The 25,332-nt window shown below is 40.9% G+C and overlaps 1 protein-coding gene across 5 annotated transcripts in view; it reads right to left on the bottom strand.

The window, feature by feature from the left end:
* SORCS2 (sortilin related VPS10 domain containing receptor 2) overlaps nucleotides 1-23,832 on the bottom strand; it is a 521,645-nt gene extending 497,813 nt beyond the window's left edge. For all 5 annotated transcript variants that reach the window (XM_058838960.1, XM_058838962.1, XM_058838961.1 and 2 more), the window contains exon 1: nucleotides 23,464-23,832. In XM_058838960.1, the coding sequence (XP_058694943.1) occupies nucleotides 23,464-23,826 (363 nt within the window). In that variant the 5' untranslated portion in view covers nucleotides 23,827-23,832. The remainder of the gene's footprint in view (nucleotides 1-23,463) is intronic.
* Between the last annotated feature and the right edge of the window lie 1,500 nt (nucleotides 23,833-25,332).

Below are 25,332 nucleotides of genomic sequence, written 5' to 3'. Positions count from 1 at the left end.
CATCTTTTCCTTTTAATTTATCCCACACAGCACAGATATTCAAGCTGGTGATTCAGCAGAAAGAAGGTCAATGTACTAATGGAATCAATAAACTTAAGTGTGATGAAGTGACTGCCACTTCAATTACTGTATAAACCGTAAATCATTTTCAAATGCAAGAATGTCCTTCTATCAATAAACTATCTGTTTAAGCAATTGTTTAAAAATCAAAGTGTGATCTTGTAAACATTTTGGGACTCAGTTACACTGCACATCTCACTCATAACTTCTGTCTATTCCTCATCACTTATTCCTTATTGACTTAAATTAGTACAGATAAAGATTAACTGAAGGAGTACTTACAATCAGAAATTGTGGCAATGGTCTCCTGCTCCCCACTTCTTTTTTCTCTACTCCTTAGTCATAACTGGATGCTGTGACATTTCTCCCAAGAAAACTGGGAGCATAGAGTCAAACCTGCGCCCACTCCAAGCCACTGGTGCTGTTCAGACACAGAAAGAACCATCTTCACACAAAGTCTCTGCAAGCTGCCATCAGTACCAGAGACTCTGAAGGCTGATCTCGTGTGTGCTGATACAGACCAATGGCTAAATATTCCTGTTAAGTTCTACATTGTGCATGGCCCAGTATGACATGTCTCTCATTCAGGAAGCAAAGTCACAGGCATTTTTTCTCACCATGGAAGTTTAAAATATGATCTCTGTTGAAAGGAAATCTTGTCTGCCCAAGTTAACAAAATACCATAGCATGATATACCATAACCTGCTCTTAACAGTCCTCATTCCCCAGTGAAACATATCACCCACTCACTTCCTCAAACCCTGAAAGATGCTCACTGGCACAGAAAAGCAAGAAAATCCAGACTATTACTGATTAAGTATTGTATATACAGTGGCATGAGAATGCACAGCAACCCTTAGATGCAACAAAAGCTTATCATCCTGCAGCCCAGGACAGATATGAGTTATTATACAGAAAGAGATAACCACTGGCAACACTAATTATCTAGCCTGAAGCAGAATATATGTGGGATCACAAACTACTGAAGCATAGATTATTAGACAAGTAGAGCCAATCTCTCTCTGTAAACTTTTTCTAAAGATCTGCTACAGCTCTACAGGCAAAATAATGAGCATTGACTCTGCTTTTGGTGAACTCTGCTTTCCACATTATAGAACTTCAAAACTCTGTTCAAATTTGGAATTCCTCTGCACTTTGCCACATAAATTCATTATAAGAAACTGCTTTTTCCCTGAAATTTTATCTGGAGAGATTAAAAGCATCAAAATCAAAATCAAATGTAGATTATCCAAGTCAAGAAAGAGACTGATTTCAGGGTTCAAAAATCCATCCTGGCCATAATAAAGCCAAAGTGGGAAACTGAGCCTGATGACAACAGTATCACTATTCCTCATCACAAAACTCCCACATCTCTAAATATACCTACACATTTAACATGAGCCCACACTACCTCTGAGCTAAACTTCCTGACTCCCAAGAGAGGTGGCAGACTTTAAATCACAGTAGCAACTCCCACTGTCCCAGTCTTCTTTGCTCTTTGTTTCCAGGTCCCAAATAATTTTCAGAGCCTCTGATACATATTTATAAATTTCACCTTTGTTTCTTCCTACAACAAGAACACCATGAGCTCCAAAAACTTCCTGAGTGCATTAAAAAACAGTCCAAGTAGTAAAAATGTCAAATCCAGAGCAATCTTTAATATTCAGTGAAACTACCTAAATGCCAAATCTTTTACAATATCTTTTGAAGATCCAAGACCTCTCGCTTCTGGGATATTAAGCCTTCCTTTAGGACTCTAGCTTTGTACTGTCTTCAGCTAATTAAGTCTTGGACCCTACCAAAGGAAATTCTCATATTACAATTCAGAGTGGTTCTTTACAACACAGGTCCCCCAGGACAGCATACACAACTGCTAATAAAGCTTCACTGACCTCTGAAAAAATACTTGGGAAACACACAGTTCCATGCCTTCAGGATTTCGGTTTCCTCACAATTCATGGCAAGCCCTGTAGTTTTCAGTCTTCTCATACCTAAACCAATGCCAGTAGCAGTCTATGAAACCTACTCAGCTTCCAATGTAGAACATGCAAGGTAGTGAGGCATTCTGCTAGACATGAGCTGCACCAGAAACTTCACCTAATGTTGTGTGAAGTTACCACAGCACTCCTGTGTGCAGAGCAGGCACACTCTGCTCAGTGCTGTCCCCTATTCCACTGGTTACTCCTCAACAGACTTTCCTCAACAACTTCTTCACCCTGTCAGTAGCAATGGCTTGGTAGAAGCACCACCAATGCTTCTTTTTTGTTCTGTTCAGCAAGCTATGCACTTCTACTTATCTGAAAAATCAGTTTAATTCTTATAGATGCAAAGCTTGTTAATATTTGAGGTTTTTTTCTTCTGTTCTCTGAATGTCTCTACAGTTCTGAGGGTTTAACCAACGTTTGGTTTTACTTTAATTCTGTGTCTGGTCTTGGTAACACTTAATTTCATATTGCTCTCAGAAGATGTTTTGAATTCATCAACAGAAAGCGAATTGTGCAACAATCGGTGTTATCAAATCACATTTGTCACTTTTTCTTGTAAACACCCAAAGGGAATTTACTTCACTCAATAAATTCCAGATATCTGCCTAGGAATATGCAGGGACACTTAAAAGCTGTGCAGTAATAATAATAAAAGTGAGAGTCCTCCCTCTGAACTCCTATGTTTAATGCATTAACATCTGCTGAATATTATTACCTGCTTTACCATAGCATCTCTATTCCCTACCCCAAAACCAAAATCTAAGGGACATACAAGGTACTGTTTCAGAAGCACAGATTTCACACTGGCCACATGGGAAAAGCAACAGAGAAAAGGGAAAATTCAACCAAGGCAACAGAGGTTGTAAACATTTCAATGATTTTGAAGAAAAAAAAAACAGAGGTTAACCTACAAAGTATTTCAAGTGAGACATAAATAAGTATATACACATGCACTCAGAACTTCTAATTTTAACAGAACTTGTTTTTATTTGTGTACTTTGCTTATACAAAATTTACATATAATGTCTATAATCCAGAAATACATTATGACGCTCATGTAGGTTGAAAAATTAAGGATGCAGAGGGAGATAGAAAGAAAATTCCAGCAGTGCCAGGAGACCTAATAGAAGAAATAAATTTTTAAAAAACAGATTACAGGAGACCAGGAGACTGTCCAGCAATGAAAGTGAAGTGAGGTAGAGGTGAGAGATGCAGGAGGACATATGCTGTGTGCCCATATACCAGAAAGGAAGAACATCCAGGCAATGGTGTGTAAAACCCAATGACACTATGCAAGACTTGAAGTAGATGTGCTAATTCAAAGCAGAGTTTGCCATGAGAAGTAAAAGCCACAGAAATACAAAAATTCCTATTTTTCTAAAAGATTCATTTCTTTATACATTATTTAGTCAGCAAGAAAAATAATTAAATTCACAGAGTTTACCGATAAAATGAACAAAGCTACCTAGAAGACCACAGTTGGAAGAGTGTGTTCCTGCCAAAGCATCACAGGACTAATGCTGATTAATTGGAAAGAGACTGGAAGAGCACCATAAAAATGATGAGCAATCTAGCAAAGCAGCACCAAGTGAGCAACAAGGAAAGGATGACAAAGTTGAGGTTATTAAATCTAAAGAACACGATACATAGGAGAAGTCTAATAAAGGCTTTCAGAGATATTAAAGCTTGATGAAAACAGACAGGAAATAAACTTTTCTCCATATGGAATGGATAGGGAAAGAAGTAAACTGAAGCAAAGCATATTTAAATCAAACATTAAAGAAAATAGTCTAACTCAGCAGTCCAGGTTCTTGTTATCACAATAAATTCTCTCCACAAACAACTACAGTGAAACCGGCTGGGAGTGTTTGTACGGAAATACTCTGTAGCTGCTTGAGGCAGCACTGCTACCCAGACAAACAGGTAGCAAACTGTACATTAAGGACTCTGTTTCACAACACACTGACTCAGCAGTGAAGCTACTTGCCCAGCATTCATGTTTCCATGCTGCTTTGGCCACATCTTCTCAGCCCCTTGCCTGTGTCGGATCTATCTCAGTTGTGTCAGCACAGCGGCTGCAGAGCTGCACCAAGCGCCAGTACACTTAAAAACAGCCTTGGATTTGGAGGGTGTGTTTTATGAGGGCTAGAGCATGGGAGAATGCAAACTCAACATACTGCAAAACATTTAAACCCAGCGATAGACAGGTGAACCTCAGCCACTCACATAAATGGGCCTTGCATGCCACGCTTGACACTCAGGAACTGCTTACACCCAAGATCAAGACTACAAGCCCTCATCATGCAAAACTGCACTGGCATTTTACACCCACCACACACTTAGATCTTCTCTGATGGCTTTGCACCACCATGCTTACAGGGCTGTTTCACGCCCTATACAACTCTCCTGAGAACAAATAACTGGCTCTTCAGTAATGAAAGTGGAATGCTACAATGACATATTCTAAAATTAAAGTATCAATATGACTCTGTCCTAGACACTCCACACTTACACTATTTTGCAGTAAATTTCAAAGCAAGGATCATTTGAAACTAAATGTACTATGACCATTAGCAATGCTAACACAATTCTCATTAAATAAATACATCTACTACAGAACATAAATGAAAATCCCTTTCAAAAATAGAAAGCTATCAAGACAAATATTGAGGTTTATTAGGGCTATAGTTAGAAGCAGAAGGTTGGCTAGCATTATCTAAATAGTTAACCTTTTGGATCTCATTGCTAGAATACAATGGTCAATGTTGTACAACACATGTACAAGACCTTCAAGAATAGAGTTACAGTGATTACAAAGCAGGTAGGTTAAATTTGTTGTCTAAGTAGCTTAGCAATTGACCCTGAAAGTAACTAAATATGAAGACCCAGTTAATACTAAAAATGCAAGATTACGTTGCTAATACAGCTTTAAGAAGTGGAACAGGAACAAAAAGCATTGTCCCAAATTGCAATGACAGTCATGTGAAAGATTCAGGATTCAAAAGGAGGTCCTACTATAATGAGTTATAAGCTCACTCTCCTAGACCACAGATATCCCTCATTATAACCTGAATACCTCATGTGGCAATTATTTTAGCCCAAAACTTTTGCAGCACTTCACTGATTTGTAATTCTTCAGGAAAAGAAGTCATATTCTTTTGCAAACAGTTTAAATACTAATTATTTCTTTGCTGAACCCTGCAGTGAAACTCATCTCTAGAAGGTGCCATGTAAAAGCACTTCCAATATTTCTGCTGCCCAAAGAGCAATACTCTTCATTCGCTTCAGTGATTTTCTACCCAACAGGTACAACAGTGAAGTAATGAGCATTATAAAACTTAACACAGTGCCATATATATTTTATGACTCTGTAGATCCAGATCAGAGAACATCCAGATTGTTTTTGCAGAACTAATGCCAGACACATTTCAAATTATTATGTATGCAATGATTCTAAGAAATTTATAACTCTTATCAAACTAAAATTTTAAAAAAACATATAGCTGAGAAAAATAATTTAAAAATAAAAAACATTCCTTAAAGAAGTTAAAATTTCACAAAGATTTTTAAAATAGATGTTATTATGGGAGAAAGTAACATATCAAAATTAAAATGGCTTAATAAGAAGGATTTTCCACTAATGGAAATATAAGACATTAAAAATATATGAAAATGAAAAACCATTCACAATGCTCTACTGTTTGTACAGTACAGCATTTAAAAAGCAATACCATGGAGGATGTAAAGCCACATAAAAGCTCTAGATAAGGGACTGTAAAATGACATTCCCTTATATCAGATTAACATCAGAAAAACAACTTCCCTTAGATTGCCGCTTTTTCCCTTCTGTTTACCTATGGTAACATGATAGCATAAATTTCAAAAGTCTCCAACAACTTAATGATCTTTGATGTTGCCCTTGTAACCATAGAGGTGGAACAAGACGACCATATTTGATATTTAGATACTGAAAGAATCAAGTTACCTGATCAAGGTTGAACAGAAAGCCTCTGGCAGCCCCACAAACCAAAAGTGTTTTTGGAGCCAAAGAGATTTCAAAAACAATTGGACCCACCTTGTTTGCCATTTCTGCAGTAACACATCAAGGTGCAACCAGGCAGTTGTCTGTGGACAAATCACAACTCACCTCAAGTCTGTTTTTGCAACAGAAACTATGGAAACAGAGGCTTACTCTGTTGGCAATCTAAGCAAAAATTTCCTACTCTAGGTACTTACTGAGGAGAAAGATTGGTTGTGCATCAGCTCTGGACCAAATAGTTTGAAAAAAGAGGCCAATGTCCAAATAATTAGAAAGGTGTTTAAAGTTTGTTCAATCCTGTTCATATCTATCAAACACTATGTTTTTTCTTTATTCAATTTCTCTTCCTTAACAGGAAGGGTGTAACCACAGAGAATTAGCTCAGTATTGGCCAAGTACAGCAAGGAAAGTTCATAGGAGCACAGTTCTCTTGACAGTAGCATCACAGTTAAAGCCAACATGAGTGGACAGGCTTCCCCAGCCCCTGGGGAGGAGCTGTCCAAGAACTGCCCATCCTAGCCTCACTTAGAGAACACACTATGTTTTACTTATATCAGTCTGTGTTTTAAAACAACAGCAGCTCAAACTTCAAATCTACAATCTACATAGGCAGGGTAAGTGTTTAACACAAAACGTGCTTCTGTGTGAAAAGAAAGTTGAGAACATAAAGACACAGAAAGCACAAATTTCAACAGATCTTTCTTATCTAGTGTGTGCTGGTTTTGGCTGGGGTAGAGTTAACTTTCTGCACCATTGGCATGTGTGGGGCTGTGTTTTGGACTTGCATGAACACAAGGTTGATAACATGGAGATGATTTTGTTATTGCTGAGCAGAGCTTACACAGAGCCAAAGCCTCTTCTGCTTTTCAATGCTCCAGTCTGGCAGAGAAGCTGGAGGTGAATGAATTATTTTGTGGTTGGACAAACAAATTTTCCACCTAGTCTATTTTTACAGAACAAGAAATCTACTATTTCCACAGAAAAACCTTCAGCTTTCCATTCTCACCAGAATATCTCCTTCACATTTAAGAAACCAAATCAGCATTCTCAAAGGCCCTGATTTCAGTGCAAGTTGCATGTCTTAGTTTTATTTAAAATGTCTTCTGGAAGCTACTGAACATCATCTCCTCCAGTTTCTCACAGTATGTGTCAAGCATACACGGGAATGGCCCAGGAATACATTGCAGTATCAAATATAAGTGTGGTTGAGTTTAGTTGTGTTAACACAGCACAGCCATCCCAGCTGAATTTGCCTTGTAGATAAAGTATAAGCAGCACTGCTTAGTATGCTTCACAGTTGCATCTAACAAGGTTTGAATGAAGGACAGAACAAATACGAACAAAATTATCTTTCTTCCTATTGCACTTAAGTTTTGACACACTGGAAACTGCCCAAATTCCCCTACTATTTTATCGTTAAAATAGGAAAATCCAGTCTGCTACAAATGGAGAACAGTCCAATTAAACACATTTATTACTGAAAAATTGTCATCTCTGGAGCTGCCTTGAAACACGACACATCAACCAATTTGCCTGCTAAGGAAGAATCACATATATAATGACTAAAGTTTGTGACATTAGCAAAGACCCTTCAAGAATGAAAAGTGATACAAATTGCTGCAAGCTTTGCGTTCTAAACTCCTGATTGTTCCTGAATATGACACAAATAAAATCAATCTAAACTTACTCATTTTTCCAACATCTGTTAGGATCTCTTAAAAGTCTGTCCTTGGGGACAATTTGTCACATCACAAAATGATGACATTTGCACCACAACATGCTGACATTATACTATCCTACTGTCACTATTTGTGACAAACATGGCCCTATGACAACCTTTTGTTAACCTCTCTAATACCGTGGATAGATATTTGACCATGTAGTGCAAATAGAATCAATGACACCTTCGGGACCAAAGCAGAGCAAGTCTGTTCCCCTGTGAAAGCCAGTGTCAGCCTGTTTGCTCCTAATTCTATGGTACCACATGCTCTGATCCTGCAACACAAACCCTCTGCCTCACCTCGGTCTGACATGCAAGGATGTTCATGGCAATGGTCAAGCTCAATGAAGCAGTAACAGAACCCTACAGTCAACATCTTTAAGTGGTAATAGGGAAGGATGAATCCAAATTAGCCTTCTAATTATTTTCTCTTTAACTCGACTACTTAAGCAATTACCTAAGTTACACAGTATAAAGCCCGGAAAATTTTTAGTAGTGAACAGACTTGGTTTGCTGCACCATTGTTCCTTCACCAAAAAATAAGTGAAGGAAGAAAACCATATTTTTTTTCCCATGTAGATATAATAATGATGTCTACTTGAGTATCATTCCTCAGAATTATTAGCATGTGATTCAAAAACTACAAAAAATTACAAATAGAATTGGTTCTGCTTTTATTGTCAGGATGAGCCTCATGCTGTTGGCAAAGAGAGATGAGAGCCACCTAATGCTTTGGGGGCTTAAATACCTGTTAACTAACACTGTGATAGTATGGTTGCAGCATCAGCCCAAGGATCTGACTCAAAACACACTGAAGCTGCAGTGGCTTTTCACAGGCTTTGGGCTCAGTGACACCATATGGAGAACCCCTGCTCTCACAGCTCTGTGAGTGCAGCAGAGAGCTCAGGACGATGAAACTCCACTGTAGGGAGCCTTCTGCTTCAGGGAAGTGATGAGGACTCAGGTCTCGTTTCTCTCTGCTGAATTGATTGCCTGTGCAAGGAGATTGATGCAGAAATCAATTCACTCATGCCAGCTGGTTTCCCTCTATCTGCACAGCTAGTAAGTTGATTGGGATATTAGTTTCCTTCAGCTGATGTGTCTTCCATATGTAACATGCTGACCCTAGTGATGCTGAACACACAGCAGCTAGAAAGATTAAATTAACCAATCCACAGAAAGGAAGGTAGAGGACTAAGAGACAGTAAGAAGACAAAGAAAGGCAAAAAACTAACAGCCCTCAGCTCATGCTAAGAGGCGTGTTTCTTCTAGATAAATGAAATAAGATAGAATTTTAGGGAAAATAAAATGAAGGGGAAGAACAGTTAGAAAGAACAGTGTGGAATTCAACAATAAAATATAATTCTTGGGTTATTACTTGTTTCTGTTCACTTTTCTCCATTTTGTAGGCTCTTGCACTTCTTTCTTTCCATTGCTGTTAACATTCCATTACCTGTGAGACAAATTAAAGCCAAGGATGCTTCCATAATGGAAGAAATTGAAGTCAATGAAATGGTGCTGCTTCATTCTAGCTGAGAAATACAATCACAGCCCGGGTTCCCAGGGAGTCTATAGATAGAACACTATAATTGAATGTTTTTACTGATGCCCTTCAAAACAATATTTAAAATGGAAAAAGGCCACTAGAAATCTCTATTTTAAAATCATGAACTATTTGTAAATAAAAATGAGCAAGATTTTCAAAAATCACCTTCAGCACTTATTAAAATCTAAGAAACTTGATCGTGCCTGCTTAATAAACATTTTAAGCAACTTAAGAGAAAAGGGTTGATTTCCATTTCAAAAGAATCACAAATTTTTACTGAACAAAAACCTAGTTTAACTATGCCATGCAAACTTGGAACAAACAAGCAGAATTTCTTGTATGTATCAAAACAACTTTATTATACAGCACGCCAGAAGATCAGCTGTTTTAAAGTCAAATGCTGAGACATCAAAGGCATATTTTCATACATGGAAAGGGTGAGACACTTGAATACTCTCAGGTAAACTTCAACAAACTGAAAATGAGACTCACTTATTGATAAGAACATACACAGTATTAGTTACATACCAAAAGAATAATGGCATGAATTTAAAATTAATCCTGACTTAGATGAGGATGCCCATTTAATGAACATTAATTCAACTTCAGATAACCAAGGAAAACATTTGGGATACTTTGTACTTTTTTGCATATGACAGCACAATCATCCACACATCTAAAAGGATCCTTTAATAAATTCTACAGAACAAAAAGACATCTAAAACTGCTTTTGCCATGCATCTTTCTTTCCAGACACAACATTCACTCAAGAGAAATAGCACTCTTTAAAGTACCCAAATTGCTGAGAAACTTACAATAGAAAAAAACCCCATAATTTGTAAATTGTGTTGATAGATCTACTTGTAACTTCATATAATTTTTCTGAACTTAAATACTATTTAAATCCATATAGAATTAATAAATGTGTTTAAAATTCTGAAATGTAGAGACAAATCTACAGTCACTTAGAGAACATACCCCAAAATTTGAACTCATTTATTTATCTCTTTACGGAAGGGACAATAGAAATCCAGTACTAGTGAGTACATAAGCTCACCTTCCCTCTCATTTCATGTTTACAAACAAGTTGCTTTTTGCACCTGAGAAGCTTTTACAGTTACCCCTGAGCCACAAATTGCTGTTGGCCAGGAAAGCTGTGTGGTTAAGGATCACAAATATTCATCTGAGTCTGATGCTCTTCCCCAAACATCCACAGGTCTAGCCTAGTACAGACATCCTCATGTTCTTCTTAGAAGTCATTCCCATAAGACAGTATCAATTTCATGTTAGATAAAAGCACTCTAAATCTGTTCATCTTCTTTCAGTCCATGAACCTCAGTGACTACACAGCAAGCACACTTGCATCAGAGAAATAAGCTATGCCAGAAACCACGACTTTACATGTTCTGCTTTTGAATCCCATAATTTTCAGGGCTCTGATAAAGCGACAGCTTGGATATATGAGATTCAAAGTTGCCTCCTGTGACAGCTTCAAACTCATTTGCTGTATCTGCTTTCCTCAGGTTGTGTTTGTTTTCAAAAGAAGCTTCATTCATTTCAATTCCTGCAATAAGTAACAGCTTGTAAATATTTAATTTCATTTAAAGGAAAAAGAATACATTGCCTATCAACTGCAAAAAGTAATAATGAGGCATACTTGGCAAAGTCCCACCTCAGAATGACATCACCCAAGTATGAGAATGACATGTACTAATATCTGAACTTAATCCAGACAATAAAATCCAGGGTAATAGACATTTCAGAAGCTGTATTTTGTTCACAGTACCTCTTTTATATATTAAATCGAAAACTGAATAGATTATGATTATTTTTCAATTACACCTGGATGAGCAACCAAGTCATTCCAAATTCTTATTAGATGACGTGCATATCACAGAACTGGAAATGGAATTTTGTGTATTTAATTTCTATTTATGATTATTTAAACTCACCTGGAAGCTTAACACAGATGCAGTGTATTTCATAGTATGTCCCCAGTCCAAACCCTAAGTAAGTTTAAGGGATCTCTTCACAGCTTTTGATTTGAGGCATTAGGTGAATACTGCTCCTGGGCCAGTTTCAACTACGATGATGTATTTTGGGGACACTTGTTTTTTAAACATCTGCTATTGCTATGCTCTAGAGCTACAGGTCCTGCCATGAACACAAGATTTCCTTAAGCAATGCCATGCAGTCTGTCCAGTTCTACACACAACATGTGACCAAGTGTGAACATCTATTTTCACTGGAACGGCAACTCCCAAACTGATGACTTGTCAGCGTCATAACTAACCATGTCTTTCAAGATCTTCTTTTCCAGATGGAATGGGGAAGGTGATGCTATTCAAGCCCTCAGGGGTGAGAAAGGTGATTTAATACTGAGAAGGAAATGAAGGGAGAATAACAAAGGAGACACACAGAGACAAAGGAAGAAGGAATGAAACATACCATGAAAAGCAGACAGGCGAGTAACAGAAACAAAGGACAGCTGCAGATCTTGCCTAAAGGGGAGCAAAGTTTCTGACTGACTTCAGCTAGTGACTGTCACAACCAGGTTCATTTAATAAATACAAGCCTATTTAGTGCCTACAAAAAATAAAAAGCTTGCCTATTTTGTGCAAACCATCCACATACAACAGACCAACAGATCAAAGACTAAGAACTCTTTATATTATTCCCTAGCACAGAGCCTACACCTAAATATGAATTTCAATGCTCTCATCTCAATGGGTTCAACTTCTGAGCTACCGACCCCTGTGAAACATCACACTGGGCTGAGTTCTGCTCCCTCAGAGAAGCCTTGATGTACTCCACAAAGTACAGCAATGCAAGAACCAGACTTGCTGGCAGTTTCTGCAAACAAGATAAAAATTACATCCTTCTGTAGCTTTACATTCCCATCTTCAGGAACAGTCTCTTCACAGTCATGAAAATTAGAGCCAAGATGTAATCCCTCACAATAAATGGACATTGATTCAAACAGGAAGTGGAGGCACTCCTTTCCATGCATCTCCAGTGTTCATAAAGCATCTCTTGCCTCAGAAACACACAAAACCATCATGAACATTCCTGTGTGCTTGCAGACTGATCAAACTAAACCAATTACACCCACTGATGAAGAAACTTACATTCAATTCTTATGTTGTAGCAGTTCATGTCAGTTTAAGAAGTGCCTCTCTGCAGTTAACCACAAAAAAAATATTTTATATTGATAATTTACCAGCTAACAACCCAGTTCTCACATGGATTATACGTGGTGGTCTGATATTAGTCATCTCCCTCCCAAGGGTTTTTAAATCAAGAAATGGAACACAGGGCACAAGGTGCTTATATAATAAATTTTTAAAATTCTCTCTTAGGGTTTTCCAGGAGCAATGAGATTATTAAAAGGTTCAAAGCCTTCTAAATGAAGCCCACTTTATAAAAAAACATCTAGTTTAAAGCAGTTGGAAGAGGAGGAAGAAAGGAAGGAAGGAAAGAAGATCTTATTAGTAGCCCTTAGTGCTCTACCCAGTAGCCCTTGAGAGATGCTGCAGGAAGATGAACATATGTATTTCATTTTGAATTGAAAGTATGTTCACTGAAGCTATATCCTACCATATTTTAAGCAAAGGTGCCTGATTCAGCCTCTGTGCAGGGAATGTGTTCCTTCTGCATCTTACTTCACAGATACTAACAGGAGCCAACAACTTAATCAGTGAATCAGAAGGTAGGGTTCACAGAGCTACAAAAAATGCTATTCAGTTGACATGCAACACATTTTTTTGCTTCTCTTCTTTACAGTGGTTTTAGATAGTGTTAAATAATAGTATTTGTGACCCCAGAGAAATTTAGTACATTGGTAGTGGGCTGCTTGCTCCAAAAATATGGACACTTTTTCTCTATCCACACATCCTCTTCCCTCCTGCATGTGCTCATCAGTGCCTTGGTGGATGTCACATACAAGAGAGGAAAGAAGAAACTCTGGATTCTTTCATACTTGTTTTTCCTATCAGGCTGGGAAACTACAAAAAGAAGAGGATCAGATCTCAGCTGACTCTGACAGTATTGGCATCCAGGGAGAAAGAAAAGCTCAGAACCACTAATAGTAACAACTTCCCAATTTTCTACCCCAAGCACCAGTACAGTCAAGGCCAACCAGAGTGTTCATTGTCAGTCCTCTGCAATCTGTCACTGGTGTTCAGGACACAGCTCTCACTCTGAAGCCACCCTACTCCCAGCATAAATGTTTTGCATAGTTTCAGTTCAGCTTGTACTTCTCACTCAGGGCAAAGAACATGTTTCAAGACTGCTCTCAAGGCAGCTGAGACCTTTCCACATATTTGACATTTTGTGGTTGGGTAACAGGCAGGGAAACACAGGAAACCACTGATTAAAAGCCAAACAAATTAGCAAAATAAGAAATGGCCTTTTACATCAAAAGCTGCAACTTTGATGAAGTCCTACTGCCTATGATGAGGCATCTCTGCTTGGGAAAAGAAAGCTTTTTCTATGCTCTAACCTCATTAAATAATACAGTACTGAAGATTCCAAAGCCCTATACACAGCAATTAAATTAGTGCAGGGTACAAGACTAAAATGAGAGAGGCCAGAAGGAATGAAGTCCACTTAGCACGTGTGCAGAGCAGTGTCTGGCAGCCACATCTGATGTGAACCCTTACTACTCTTAACAGGGCCCCACAAAGTGCTCAGAAAGAACACTGAGGGATTCCTCCTAAAACCAGCTGGGAACTTAGAGACAGAAGTTCACTGCTACCAACCTCCCATGGAGTAGGATATTGGGATTTCTTTAGTTAAGAATCATCAAGATTAGAGCCTGCAAGTACAAAAACACAAATGTACAGCAGATCCTAATAATCTGATTTTGGCTTCCTTTTCCACTGGGAAAATCGCTGCAGGTTGAGGTGATATGGGCACAAGAGCATTAGTCTTTCTATAACATCCAACTACTCCAGCAGTCCAATGTGCTCCAGCATCACCAGCCAGGTCTGTGGGAATCTCCAGGCATTTGATGCCACAAATCTCCCCAGAATTCACCTCATGAGCTCTGCACCTGGCTGATTGTTGAAGCACTACAAGACATCTGTTTGGATCCCCACTGACTGGTGGTGGTAATTGAAGTAAAGGTCTCTGCACCGAGAAGGTAATCCACTTGTTCCTGGCACATACTGCTTTTGTTTGGTTTATTTCTGGTTTTATATCTCATCCATGGAGTCCTTCAAAATCCATGCATAGAATAGAGCTGCCCATACTAAAGGGGCTCATGAGTTCCCTCAGGGTTATACTCTTATCTCTACCTATGTTAACACTGGTGCCTCCTTAGGCTGAACACCCAAAACAATTGCTGGGAGCATAAAACAAGAGCTGAGAGAAGTGTATTCTGCTCTCCATAAATGGCAAGATTTAACGAGTGCTGCTGCAGATTTAGATGTGTTAGACTTCACAAACAGTTCCAATCCTCTGAAAAGACCAAGTTACAAGGTATCTTTCTGCTAGCAAACACAGGAAAAATATCTTATCGTATCCCTTGAGAATTTTATGGCAACCTACTACCCCAGATGTAATTGTGTTTTCAATGAAGAAACAACTATTTCTTCAGAATCAGTCACATTTACCACTGTGAAACAGTGCTGAAAGCTCAAAGAGTGATTCCAACATACTCCTCTCACTCTCCAGTTCCATCCCCTTGGGCATCTGTCTTGCAGTGACAATTGCTGGTGGAGGGAAGCATGGGAATGCATTAATCATAAACAGGCTCTTCACCACCTAAGAAAAGCAACATTTCACTACCATAGCTCAGTTAGGGAGGCCAAGCTGCACATGGGTAAAATTTACAGGTGGAACAGCTTGATCCTCAATCATCATCATCATTATTTATTGGTATTACACAGTACCTAAATGCTACCAGTTCCAAGCAGAACCCCAGTACACATCTTGCTCATACACATGCAGGGGGAAGACTTCTCTTTCCCTGGGCACTTTCAGTGCAGGGGCCAGACCAGAGACAGTTATTAAATGTCACAAAAAAAACACAAAAAAATGTGTTTGCACAGAGTGTAACTTGGCATCTGCTAAAACTTAACACACTGGCCAGTAAACATGAGCCTACAGCTCCCCAGGAGTAAGGACACATCACAGGGGTTGGTGCTCCCAAATACGCTGCTGCAACACTCAAGCAGCTTTACTGTGCCTCCAGTGACAAAGAAACAAAGTTCATAAAATGAATGGGGAAAAAAAAACATTAAATACATCTATTTCACCTACTAGAACAAACGTTTGACAATGTTACTGTACAGAAACCACTAAAACCAGCTTTTTTTTGCTAATGACCAAATTATTGAAGTGTTAATAATACTTTACAATAAGTTAAAAATATATATATATTTACTGTTCTGTGATTTTCTTTTTAGGAAAAAAGATAATCATGATAGCAATTAGAAGGATGCCAGAAATTAACAATATTCTCTGTGTGCAAGTACATTTCTAAAAAACTGTCTGTCAGATACACAATAGAGAGGTACTATTATAGGTATCTAGGTACTGTCCTATCCAGATTGTGCCAATTAAAGAGCTAGCAAAAGTAAGGTATAAAAGAAAACTTATAAGGTCAAAATAAATGTTATTCAGAGAAATAATTATTAGTCCATGAGAGCAGAAAAAGTACAAACAATGAGAAAGAAACATAGTTGTTCCCTTAAACTGCTAAACAAAAGCAGAAAAATCATATTAAACACAGGTTAATATGTTTAAGTGATACTGGTTTTAGTCACATAATCTTAAGACTGTTCAATGATCTTGAAGTTCCAGAGTCTAGGCATTTAAATTAAGCTGGACTATATCAGGAGTCCTGTTCAAAACAAACATCAGAACAAGCAGACAAGTTTGCACAACCTGTGAGAGGCTTTTCTTCTCTAATTCCTGGGCTCTACTGCCAAAGAAGTCACAGATGCAATTTTCTATAGTCCTGCCTATTGTAGGTGTTATGGTGATAACCATTACTTTGATATCAATGTGCAAAGCTAGTTTTTAGGCAAAAGTCATCCTAAGAGATAGAGAAGTACTATTATTCTCACCTTGCAGGTAGGAAACTGCAAAATCACCTATGTAAGGCAAGTGGCATTTCCAAAGATACTGGTGAGGCAACTGGCAAAAGTTCTTTGGCCCTACTATTCAGCTTCATTTTAATCCAACAGCTGTTCATTTGGAACCTCATGCCCTGTCTCTGGCCAAGCCTTGAATTTCCCCCAGGCATCAACTGCACCTCAACTCCTGCTTAGAGCTCGCAGACGTGATGACAGGGCTGTGCAGAGCATCACCAGCTCTGCCTAGGGCTCTCAGTCCTGCAGGACAGCAGCACCTCAGCATCTCTCCTCTTTCCACAACAGCCTTATCCAGGCCTGATGACATCCAATAGGATTCATAAGCCCAGCACTTCTCTATTCATTGCACTAAAGACAGCAAATCCAGCGGATGCTCCCAGCTTTCTCAAGCATATCTTAAGATTGTCAGGGATAAATCCAGAGACAATCCTCATCTCCTTCCTACTGCAGAAGTCCAAGCTGAGACTGAATCATAGAAGCACAAAATGGTTTGGTTTGGAAGGAACCATAAAGTTCATCTAGTCCCAACCCCCCTGCCATAGGCAGGAAACCTTCCACTAGACCAGGTATCTCAAAGTCCCATCCAGCCAGGCCTTGGACAGCTTTAGGGATGGGGTTCCCACCGCTTCTCCAGGCAAGTTTTTCCAGTGTCTCACCACCCTTGCAGTGGAGAACTTTCTCCTTCCTAAAGAAGTAAAGCATAGCAAAGGATCCCATGCATTATTTCTTTAAAAGTGGTTTTGTCCTTGGTGATTTGTTGGAGTTTTAAATTAGTATTACTGGGATAGGGGGTTAGGGATGGGAATGTTTGGTAAGGAATGTGAGACTTTGAGAATAAAAATGCTGATGATGTTGCAGGTTATCAAGTTCCATTCTGAGCTACAGCAATAAGTCATATACTGCAGAATACTTTCAACCTGTACTTTCTGCTTTTGCATAAACGAAGTTGAGTTTTCAGAACATAGAAGGATCCCACTTGATTCTACTGCAGATTCTCTCTCTTTTAGGTGAACAACCTTTGGTGGTAACTGACACAACCATAAAATATTATATTTGGACAGGCAAAGGACTTGGCATAAAAGCTTCTGTAATCTGGGCAGTTTCACATTTTAAATTCGTAAGGTGGTCTATACCTTACAGAGCTTCCCATTTTAGCAGAACAATTACTGTTTTTATGAAAAGCTCATCATTTTCCCCTTCCATTCTCTCAAAAAGGATCTACTACTCTATTGAATTTTAATAAAGTCAAAAGGGATGTCCTCAACTCTTTCTCCAAATATCTATATGAGTAGATTTCTAAGCCAATCAAACTTGGGAAGAATGTGTTATGCTCTGTGCTACGTGAAATGCTACCCCCAGCCTGAACACATCCCTTAGGATCGCTTCATTTATCATGCACGTGTAATACATCACCAGTATCAGAGGGAGGAAGGATTCCAACTTGGTGTCTCACAAGAGTGTACATTGCTAAATTTCCCTCCTAGATTTAAACTGAGCTTGTCCCAACATCGGCACGTTAGTGTTGCTAGAATAGCTCATTCCCGAGCAAGCCAGGTAATGCCAGTCAAACCCGCAAACCAGGTAAAACCAGCTGTGGCTGCAGGTGTGGAGGACTTTGAAGCATGTTTGAAATACACATTTCCTAATTAAATGTATGTACCAATTTTAAGTGTCTACTTAGGGGATGAGAAGAGGTGATATCTCTCTTTCCTTTAGCAGCTAGAAATTGCTGAAATTTGGATAGAGCTCAGCAGGCAGCGATATGACTTACAGCCAGATGTAAGCCTGGTAGAGAGGGAAAACAGCAGCTGGTAGAAGCAAATAGATGAAATAAGCCAGAAAGTTTATACCGTTAAAAAAGAAAAAGGAAAAAGAAATTTTAAACTCCTGCATTACTTCAATCAGATTAAAATCATTCTGCTTTCCATGTGGGATTCTGCTGTTCCATTCAAATATGATTATTGGTTTCTGTTTGTTTTTATAATCACGCTATCATCTCAAGGAATTTTAAGAAAACTCTCCCTATGGGAAATCTACTTTTCACTTTGAAATATATCTGCCATTTATCAAAGGTCTGAGCTGTCAGGATTTTTGACCTCACGCTCCCTTTAGTTTCATAAAACGTAGTCTGACTACTCTGCAGAAACACCATCCAAACCTTACCACAAATGGACTTCAGCCCATGTTTGCATAGATAACTACATTTACCATTACAGGTACTGCTACAGTAATGTCAAAGTCAATGCTTTTTATAGTTTTTCTCACAATTGATTGCAAACTGAACAAAACAGAAAACCAATTAAATAAAATTTCTGCTAGAAGAACACATGTAGTGATCACTAGCTTCAACAAATCATATACGGTGAAACTGTATCAAAAAGAGAAAGTTTCTAGATGAAACAAAGCATCTGTATATCAAATATAAACAAGTCAGGATCAGCCTTAGTTTTTGCATAGCAGTATCTGCAGACATGCAATAAATCTTCCATTCTGGTAAGTCACTGATTTTTAGGACAAAAAAAAAAATTATGTGTATATTTATATTTATTTTCCATAACAAGTTTGTTTATGGGGGATCATGACATGGAGTTACTGGACAAATAAGTGCCTGCATGGACTTAATATTTTGCCAACAAACAAAAAAAAGAAATGCTGGCACCATGAAAGTGCAGACTTGGAAGTAGCTGGCCAAAGTCCTGCTCACACTACTTTAGCAGTCTGCACACAGCATGAAGGGCAGTCCCTGAATCAAAATCAACTGTGAATACAAATCTCAATCTCCCCCTATTTCTGCTTTGGCTTTGATTTTCTTTTTTTTTTTTTTTTTTTAAATTGGCTAGTATGAATGCAGAATGGGAATTCTTCAAAGGGTCAAAAAGAATATAGTTTTACAAAATAAAGTTGTTTATCTAGCACCAAAAAAAAGGTTCCTGGGATGACTCAGGTTTCTCCAAAGGAAAAGTAGGATTCTTAAAAGCTGACATGAATTGACTATTTTTTCCCCAAATCAGAAAGGCTTGCATATTTTTAGTAAATCTGGACACATGCATATTTAGCTTAACACACTAAGGGCTATTTTTTTGGCATGCTACCTGTATATATTCCAATTCTCAGTGTTATTTATCAGTTACATGGCAATTACTTGCCCTTCCCACAGTAAACGGTGCGTTGCACCACCCACCTGCCATGTCTTCAGTTTATGATATTTTAAGACTGGCAGGAAAATTAGTTCCACTTGCATGAGCCTTTGTTTGAAAGTAAGACCACACAACAGCTTTCTGTGGGCAGAGGGGACTGAGAGCAGAAATACTAATTGCAGGAATTCACCAACCAGATACATTCTTGCTGTGACAAGCACTGACCTGCATCACCAGTGATGGTTTTGACTATACATCCCGCTGCAAAGAAAGGTTGGGGTCATGCTTTTTGTTCATAGGATTTGTAAATAATTATCAGACAATGAAATAAAGTAAGGAGGACACAAAGCAGGAAGCAAATTGCCTATCTCCTGGTAGAGCTCTCTCTTGACAAAGCAAAGAATTGTACCCTGATCTTCCCAGTGATTCAAGCCCACTTTAGAATCCATACAACCACATCCTCTTTGCCGTCAAAGCCACCATTTCTCTAACCCACCAAACTAACAGCATTACAAGAGGATAATAAGCAAACATCAGACTTCTACAGCACAGAAAAGAGAGAAGAGAGAGGATAAATTTAATTTATAGCCTCCCTAGTTTCTTTCAAGACATTTCATGCAACCAAAAATCTCACGTTCCTACTATTGCAGCACAAGACGATTTACACGAAGCAAATTATTTTTTTAAAAACTCCATGTGCACATCAACCTAGCCTCTGCCCCTCTCACACTTATTTGCCCTTGATCTACACACGTGAGTACTCCATGACAGCACTTTGAATGAACTATTCATGCAAGTGAACATCCCTGAGAGATGCAACTGACCCTCTGCTTTTATAGTTATTTGTCTCTTCATCATGGAGCTCAAAGGAATAATCCTATTGCATATTTCTTCTTCATTTATTTTACTAGGTGAGGTGTTTAAGAGGATATGTGGTCATCTGGAGCTCATCACTGTCAAATTTTCAGCCCAGCAGCTGTAAAGGGTAAAGAAACTAGTTTAGCTCCTTGGTTTACAAAGTGCTGAGTACCTCCAATGAGGTGCCAAATGTGTGTGGTGACACTTTCAGATTACTGAGTGCCTCCTGAGGCTTGCCGGGCCTGATCCAAAACCCCACTGTAGGAATGACAGCCCTCCCCTTGGCTGCAATGCGCCTGGGACAGAACAGAGCTCCAAGACTCAAGCCTGTGCTGCCAAGACAAGGAAAAACTTGATATAGATTTAAGAACACAGAATAAGGTGGCAGGTTCAAGAAGCACTGGATCATAGTGTTCCTACCTCCAAACAACCCAGAGTAATATAAATAAATACATACACATATACTTCAACAAATAGACATTCAAGACTACTTTAAATATGTTCGGGATCAGGTGCTTATTTTCAATTGTTTGAATATAACATACAAACATGCAGAAAAATTCTCTGCAATCCCCTTGAGCCCATTCTGTTTCCTTTGAGCTTAATGTATTTCTTCCACTTCTTAAAAAAAAAAAACAAAGTTAAAAAGAAGAAGATTGTATGAACTTTCTTTACAAATAATTTTTCTCTGGAAGCCTTTGTTAAAATCAGCTCTTCTTCTGGAAGCATGCAATAAAACAAAGCTGACTAACAAGAAAAGAAGCTGAAAAAAATGCCAACAATCATACTGTAAAACATCCAGCACAAAGACTGGCTGCTTTCATTTGGGTTAAGGCAGCAAAGTCTTTCATTAAGAGGTCACTCGTTCAAATAGAGTCTTGCTTGGCAGTAATCACCTGATGGCAGGCAGAGTAAGCATCATACTTTGTAAGGAACTCTGCAAAAGTATTTTTTATTGAATGTACAAATAATGTACAGAATGTCTGCAGGCATTAATGATGAGCACGTCATTCTGCAAAACTGAATTAGTAGATAACAACTAAGCAAACAAAAAAAGAGCTAAGTTGCAGCAAAGACTGTAACCACTTTCATTTCTTCTGACAGTTGCCATTTATCTTTGCTTTTGAAGAGACTACGGGGTAGTATTCTAGTAAGTGAGCTGTAGCATACTGTGAAAAAATAATAACATTTTCGCAATACAAGCCCTCACTGCAGCATCTGTTATTAAATCTTTGCAGAGAGGCGAGGCGAGACCACTAGTCATAACTGTGGATTAGCAAGGTTCTACTATATTCATTTTAGAGTGCAGAATGCTTTGCATGAAAGCTGTTACTTGCCTTCTATGTCAGAAAATGAACTTATACCAACTTTTTAATACTAAATTCTTCAAGGAAGCTGTCCTAACAGCCTGCAAGCACTGTCCACACAAAACAGCAGCAGTTTAATAGCAGAGAAATGGAGGGAGAACAGAATCAGAATAGCTGATGCTGCTGATTTGCAACACTTTCTTTTCACGGAAAATGACCATTCTTACACTTCCTTCCTGAACAAATCAAAAACTGCCTTTGAAAGTGTCAAGCTTTATGATGCTGACTTCAACTCTGACACCTGATTATACAAGACTATTAACATAAGCACTCAGCATGCTCCAGGGAATCACTGCATCCTCATCAGTGGAGCCTTAGTAGCTCCACATCCTGGCTGACTCCCTAGCAAAACAGGCAAAAACCCAGGACTTCAGGTCCTAGAGAAAGGATGGTAATTCACATACTTATGAGAAGTATAACACACACACTCTGAAATAAGCCAAGTTTAAGTAAACTTTATACTAAATTCACAAAGTTCAAGCAGAGTCAGTAGTAGTTAAAACACTCAGGAGTTTTCCAGGAACACTAAAATCCTCCAGGAGAAAGTTCATCTTAAGCTTTCATAACGATATTTTCCTGCCTATGAAGTTACACAGACACTGCAAGGTGCTATGTAATATTTACCCATGCCGGCCACTGTTATGATATAATGTTTCAGTGAAGAATAAATTAGAGCAGCAAATCCCTGAAACCACCCATGCAAATACTCAACCATTCAATACATAAAGAAGTGAAGACTAGCTGAAATTGAAAATTAGTTTTAAAAATACTAGTGGGACCCACCGTGAGAGTTGCTGTCTAAAACAGATAAACAATAAAGGCAAGACACATTGCTTTAACCATGAAAAGTTGTGAACACTGATGCTCTAATGCAGTATCACTCCCCCCAGCGCAAGATTTTTATCCACCGATGTGGCTGCAAAAGCCCCCTAGGAGAGCTGCTGCTATTCCGGATCTTTGCGGGACGTCCCTACGCTCCTGCGGCGCCGTCTCGCCCTCTCACCCCTGCTGCTCACATCACCTCAAGCCCAGAGCTACGTTTTATTTCATTTTCGGGTTTTTTTTGGGCTTTTCTTTCCCCGGCGCTTGAGGAGGTAGAGAGCGGCGCGGGGGAGATTACACGGGGATGACTGAATCGCGGTGAATCGATTAAGCCTCGACAATTTAATCTGGGACTTCATGCGGACTGGAGGAGATAATCCCCGCACCGCAGCTCGTCCGCGCCTCTCCTTTACCCGGATACCCTGGCACAGACCCGGGGCACGCTGACCGCACAGGGACACCGCCTCGCCGCTCCGGAGCTAAGCCACCCTCCTCCTCCTCGCAGCGCGGCGCACACCGCGCACCCAGCGCCTCTGCAAGATGCGCGCTCGCAAACTTTCCAAACTTCTGGGGAAGTAGCGAGGGGTACGCGGGATCGGCCCGACCACGGCGGCGCTTCGCCTCCCGGCGGCACCTCACGGTCCGCAGCACCCCGAGCGCTGCCCGCGGGGACTCCCGCGCCCCGGGCGGGCCAGCGGGAGGCGGGAGCAGCGCGCTCCGGCCGCACGGAGGCCGGCGGAGCGCAGGTTGCTCCCCGCAAGTTGGAAGAGCAAAGCGACGGCAAGGGCAAGGGACCCCATATCCCACCCGCACTGCCCCTCGCACTCACGCTGCTGTTCTCGCCCGTCCAGTGCACCATCGCCTGGTTGTGAGACGCGTCCCCTTTCAGCACGAAGGAGGTGCTGATGAGGGAGACCTGCTCCCGGCCGGCCGCCAAGGATGCTCTCCTGGAGCGGCTGCTCCCCGCCGCCGCCCCGCCGCCCCGCCGCGGCTCGGGCGGGCTGCGCGCCCCGCGGGTCAGGGCTACAGGGCGCGGGCGGCCGCAGGGCTCCGCGCAGCGCGGCGCGGCGGCGGCGCCCAGCAGCGCCGGCAGCAGCAGCAGCAGCAGCAGCAGCAGCGGCGGCGGCGGCGGCAGCCGGGCAGCCCCGCGCGGAGCGGCAGCGGCGGACACGCGTGGCCCGCCGTGCGCCATGGTGGCTCTCCGGCGTGGTAGTGACAGGCGGGGAGGTGGCGGGGAGGGAGGGAGACACCGCGGCGGAGGGCGGGGGCGGGGGAGGGCTGTAACCGGAGCGGGGCTCAGCGGCAGCGCCGTGCGCGGGGCTGCGCGCCCAGCCGGGGCGGCGCCGCCATCTGCTGGTCCGCGCCGAAACGCCGGGCGGGCTCCGGCACTCACGGACACGGACACGGACACGGACACGGACACGGACACGGACACGGACACGGACACGGACACGGACACGGACACGGACACTCGCGCCCCGCAGGAGCTGCGGCGGGGACGGCTCTCTCGGCGGCGGCGGAGCCCCTCGCTTGTGAACTTTCACACAGAGCTCCAGGGAGAGGCTTTCCGAGAGCGCCCGAGCAAGATTCAAGCAGCATCTCGGGGCGGGTGCGCTGCAGCCCGAGGGGCGCTGGGGCCGCGCACCCACCGCTGCCTCTTTGGACGCGAGGCATGGCCTTGGCTCGGCCGGCCGTCCCAGGAGGAAACGGCCACAAGTGGTCCGTGGTCAGAAGCTGAGAGCAGAGGAGCAAGTGAATATACAGAAATACGATTCCTGTCGTTAAGACAAGCGCTTCCATGGGAAAGAGGACCCTGTCCGTTCTTCTGCCCCTCAGCGCTAGGAGGTACCAGGCTCGTCACCTGCATTGTCCAGAGACAACTGCTCCGTTGTTGCCCGCTGTGGGGACGTGTGCCTTGTAATTTGGGACTGATCCACGGCAGCCCCAAGAAATGCTCTCCAGGCGTGATCGCCGCCAGGAGGGACGATGACTGGACCTGTGCAGGGCGGCATCACTCAACTGACAGGTGAAGCGGTGGAAGAAGATTCAGCCAGCACAGTTTGGGTGCTCTTCCTGCTTCACTGCAGTGTGCTGTGTAACTGTGAATAAACTGAGACTTCTGAAGCAGTTTGTCTCACATGCTGTGAAGAGGGCACAAGTTAGAAACACAGAATCACTGAGGTAGGTACGGACCTCTGGAGAAGTCCTGGTTCAGCCTGCTGCTCAGTCCATGGCCAACTCTGAAGCTGCATCTAACTTCACGGTAAGATAAGGATACTCAGGCCTAAATGTAAGAAAACAAGTTTGAACGACCGTTGAGGAAAGTAATCACTTCAGGTATAGGTACCCAACAGAAGAGATCTGGACTGTGTAAACCCAAGGTGAGTAAAGTTAATAAACCAGCTTTAGATGTAATCTGCCTTTACCCTAATGGCCTAGAAAATTAGGATTACAGAGGCTTTTCTGGGAAGATTAATAGAAAAAATAGTATCCACTGGTTTAACTGTACCATTTACAGGCCTGTGATGACTACCACAGTGACCTAAAGTGACCTGGTTATATCAAATTTGTGTAAAAATTATTTTCAGCCCGCCATATGACTAATATACATATTAGCTGTACATCTTCAGTGCTAGAAGACCTGTGGTAGCCTGCCCTGTTATTACTGTAATAGCTCAAACTAGAAGGCAGTTTCAAA

This window comes from Poecile atricapillus, chromosome 4, assembly GCF_030490865.1.
Source record: "Poecile atricapillus isolate bPoeAtr1 chromosome 4, bPoeAtr1.hap1, whole genome shotgun sequence".
NCBI lineage: Eukaryota > Metazoa > Chordata > Aves > Passeriformes > Paridae > Poecile > Poecile atricapillus.
This window is presented reverse-complemented; position numbering and strand designations above follow the sequence as displayed.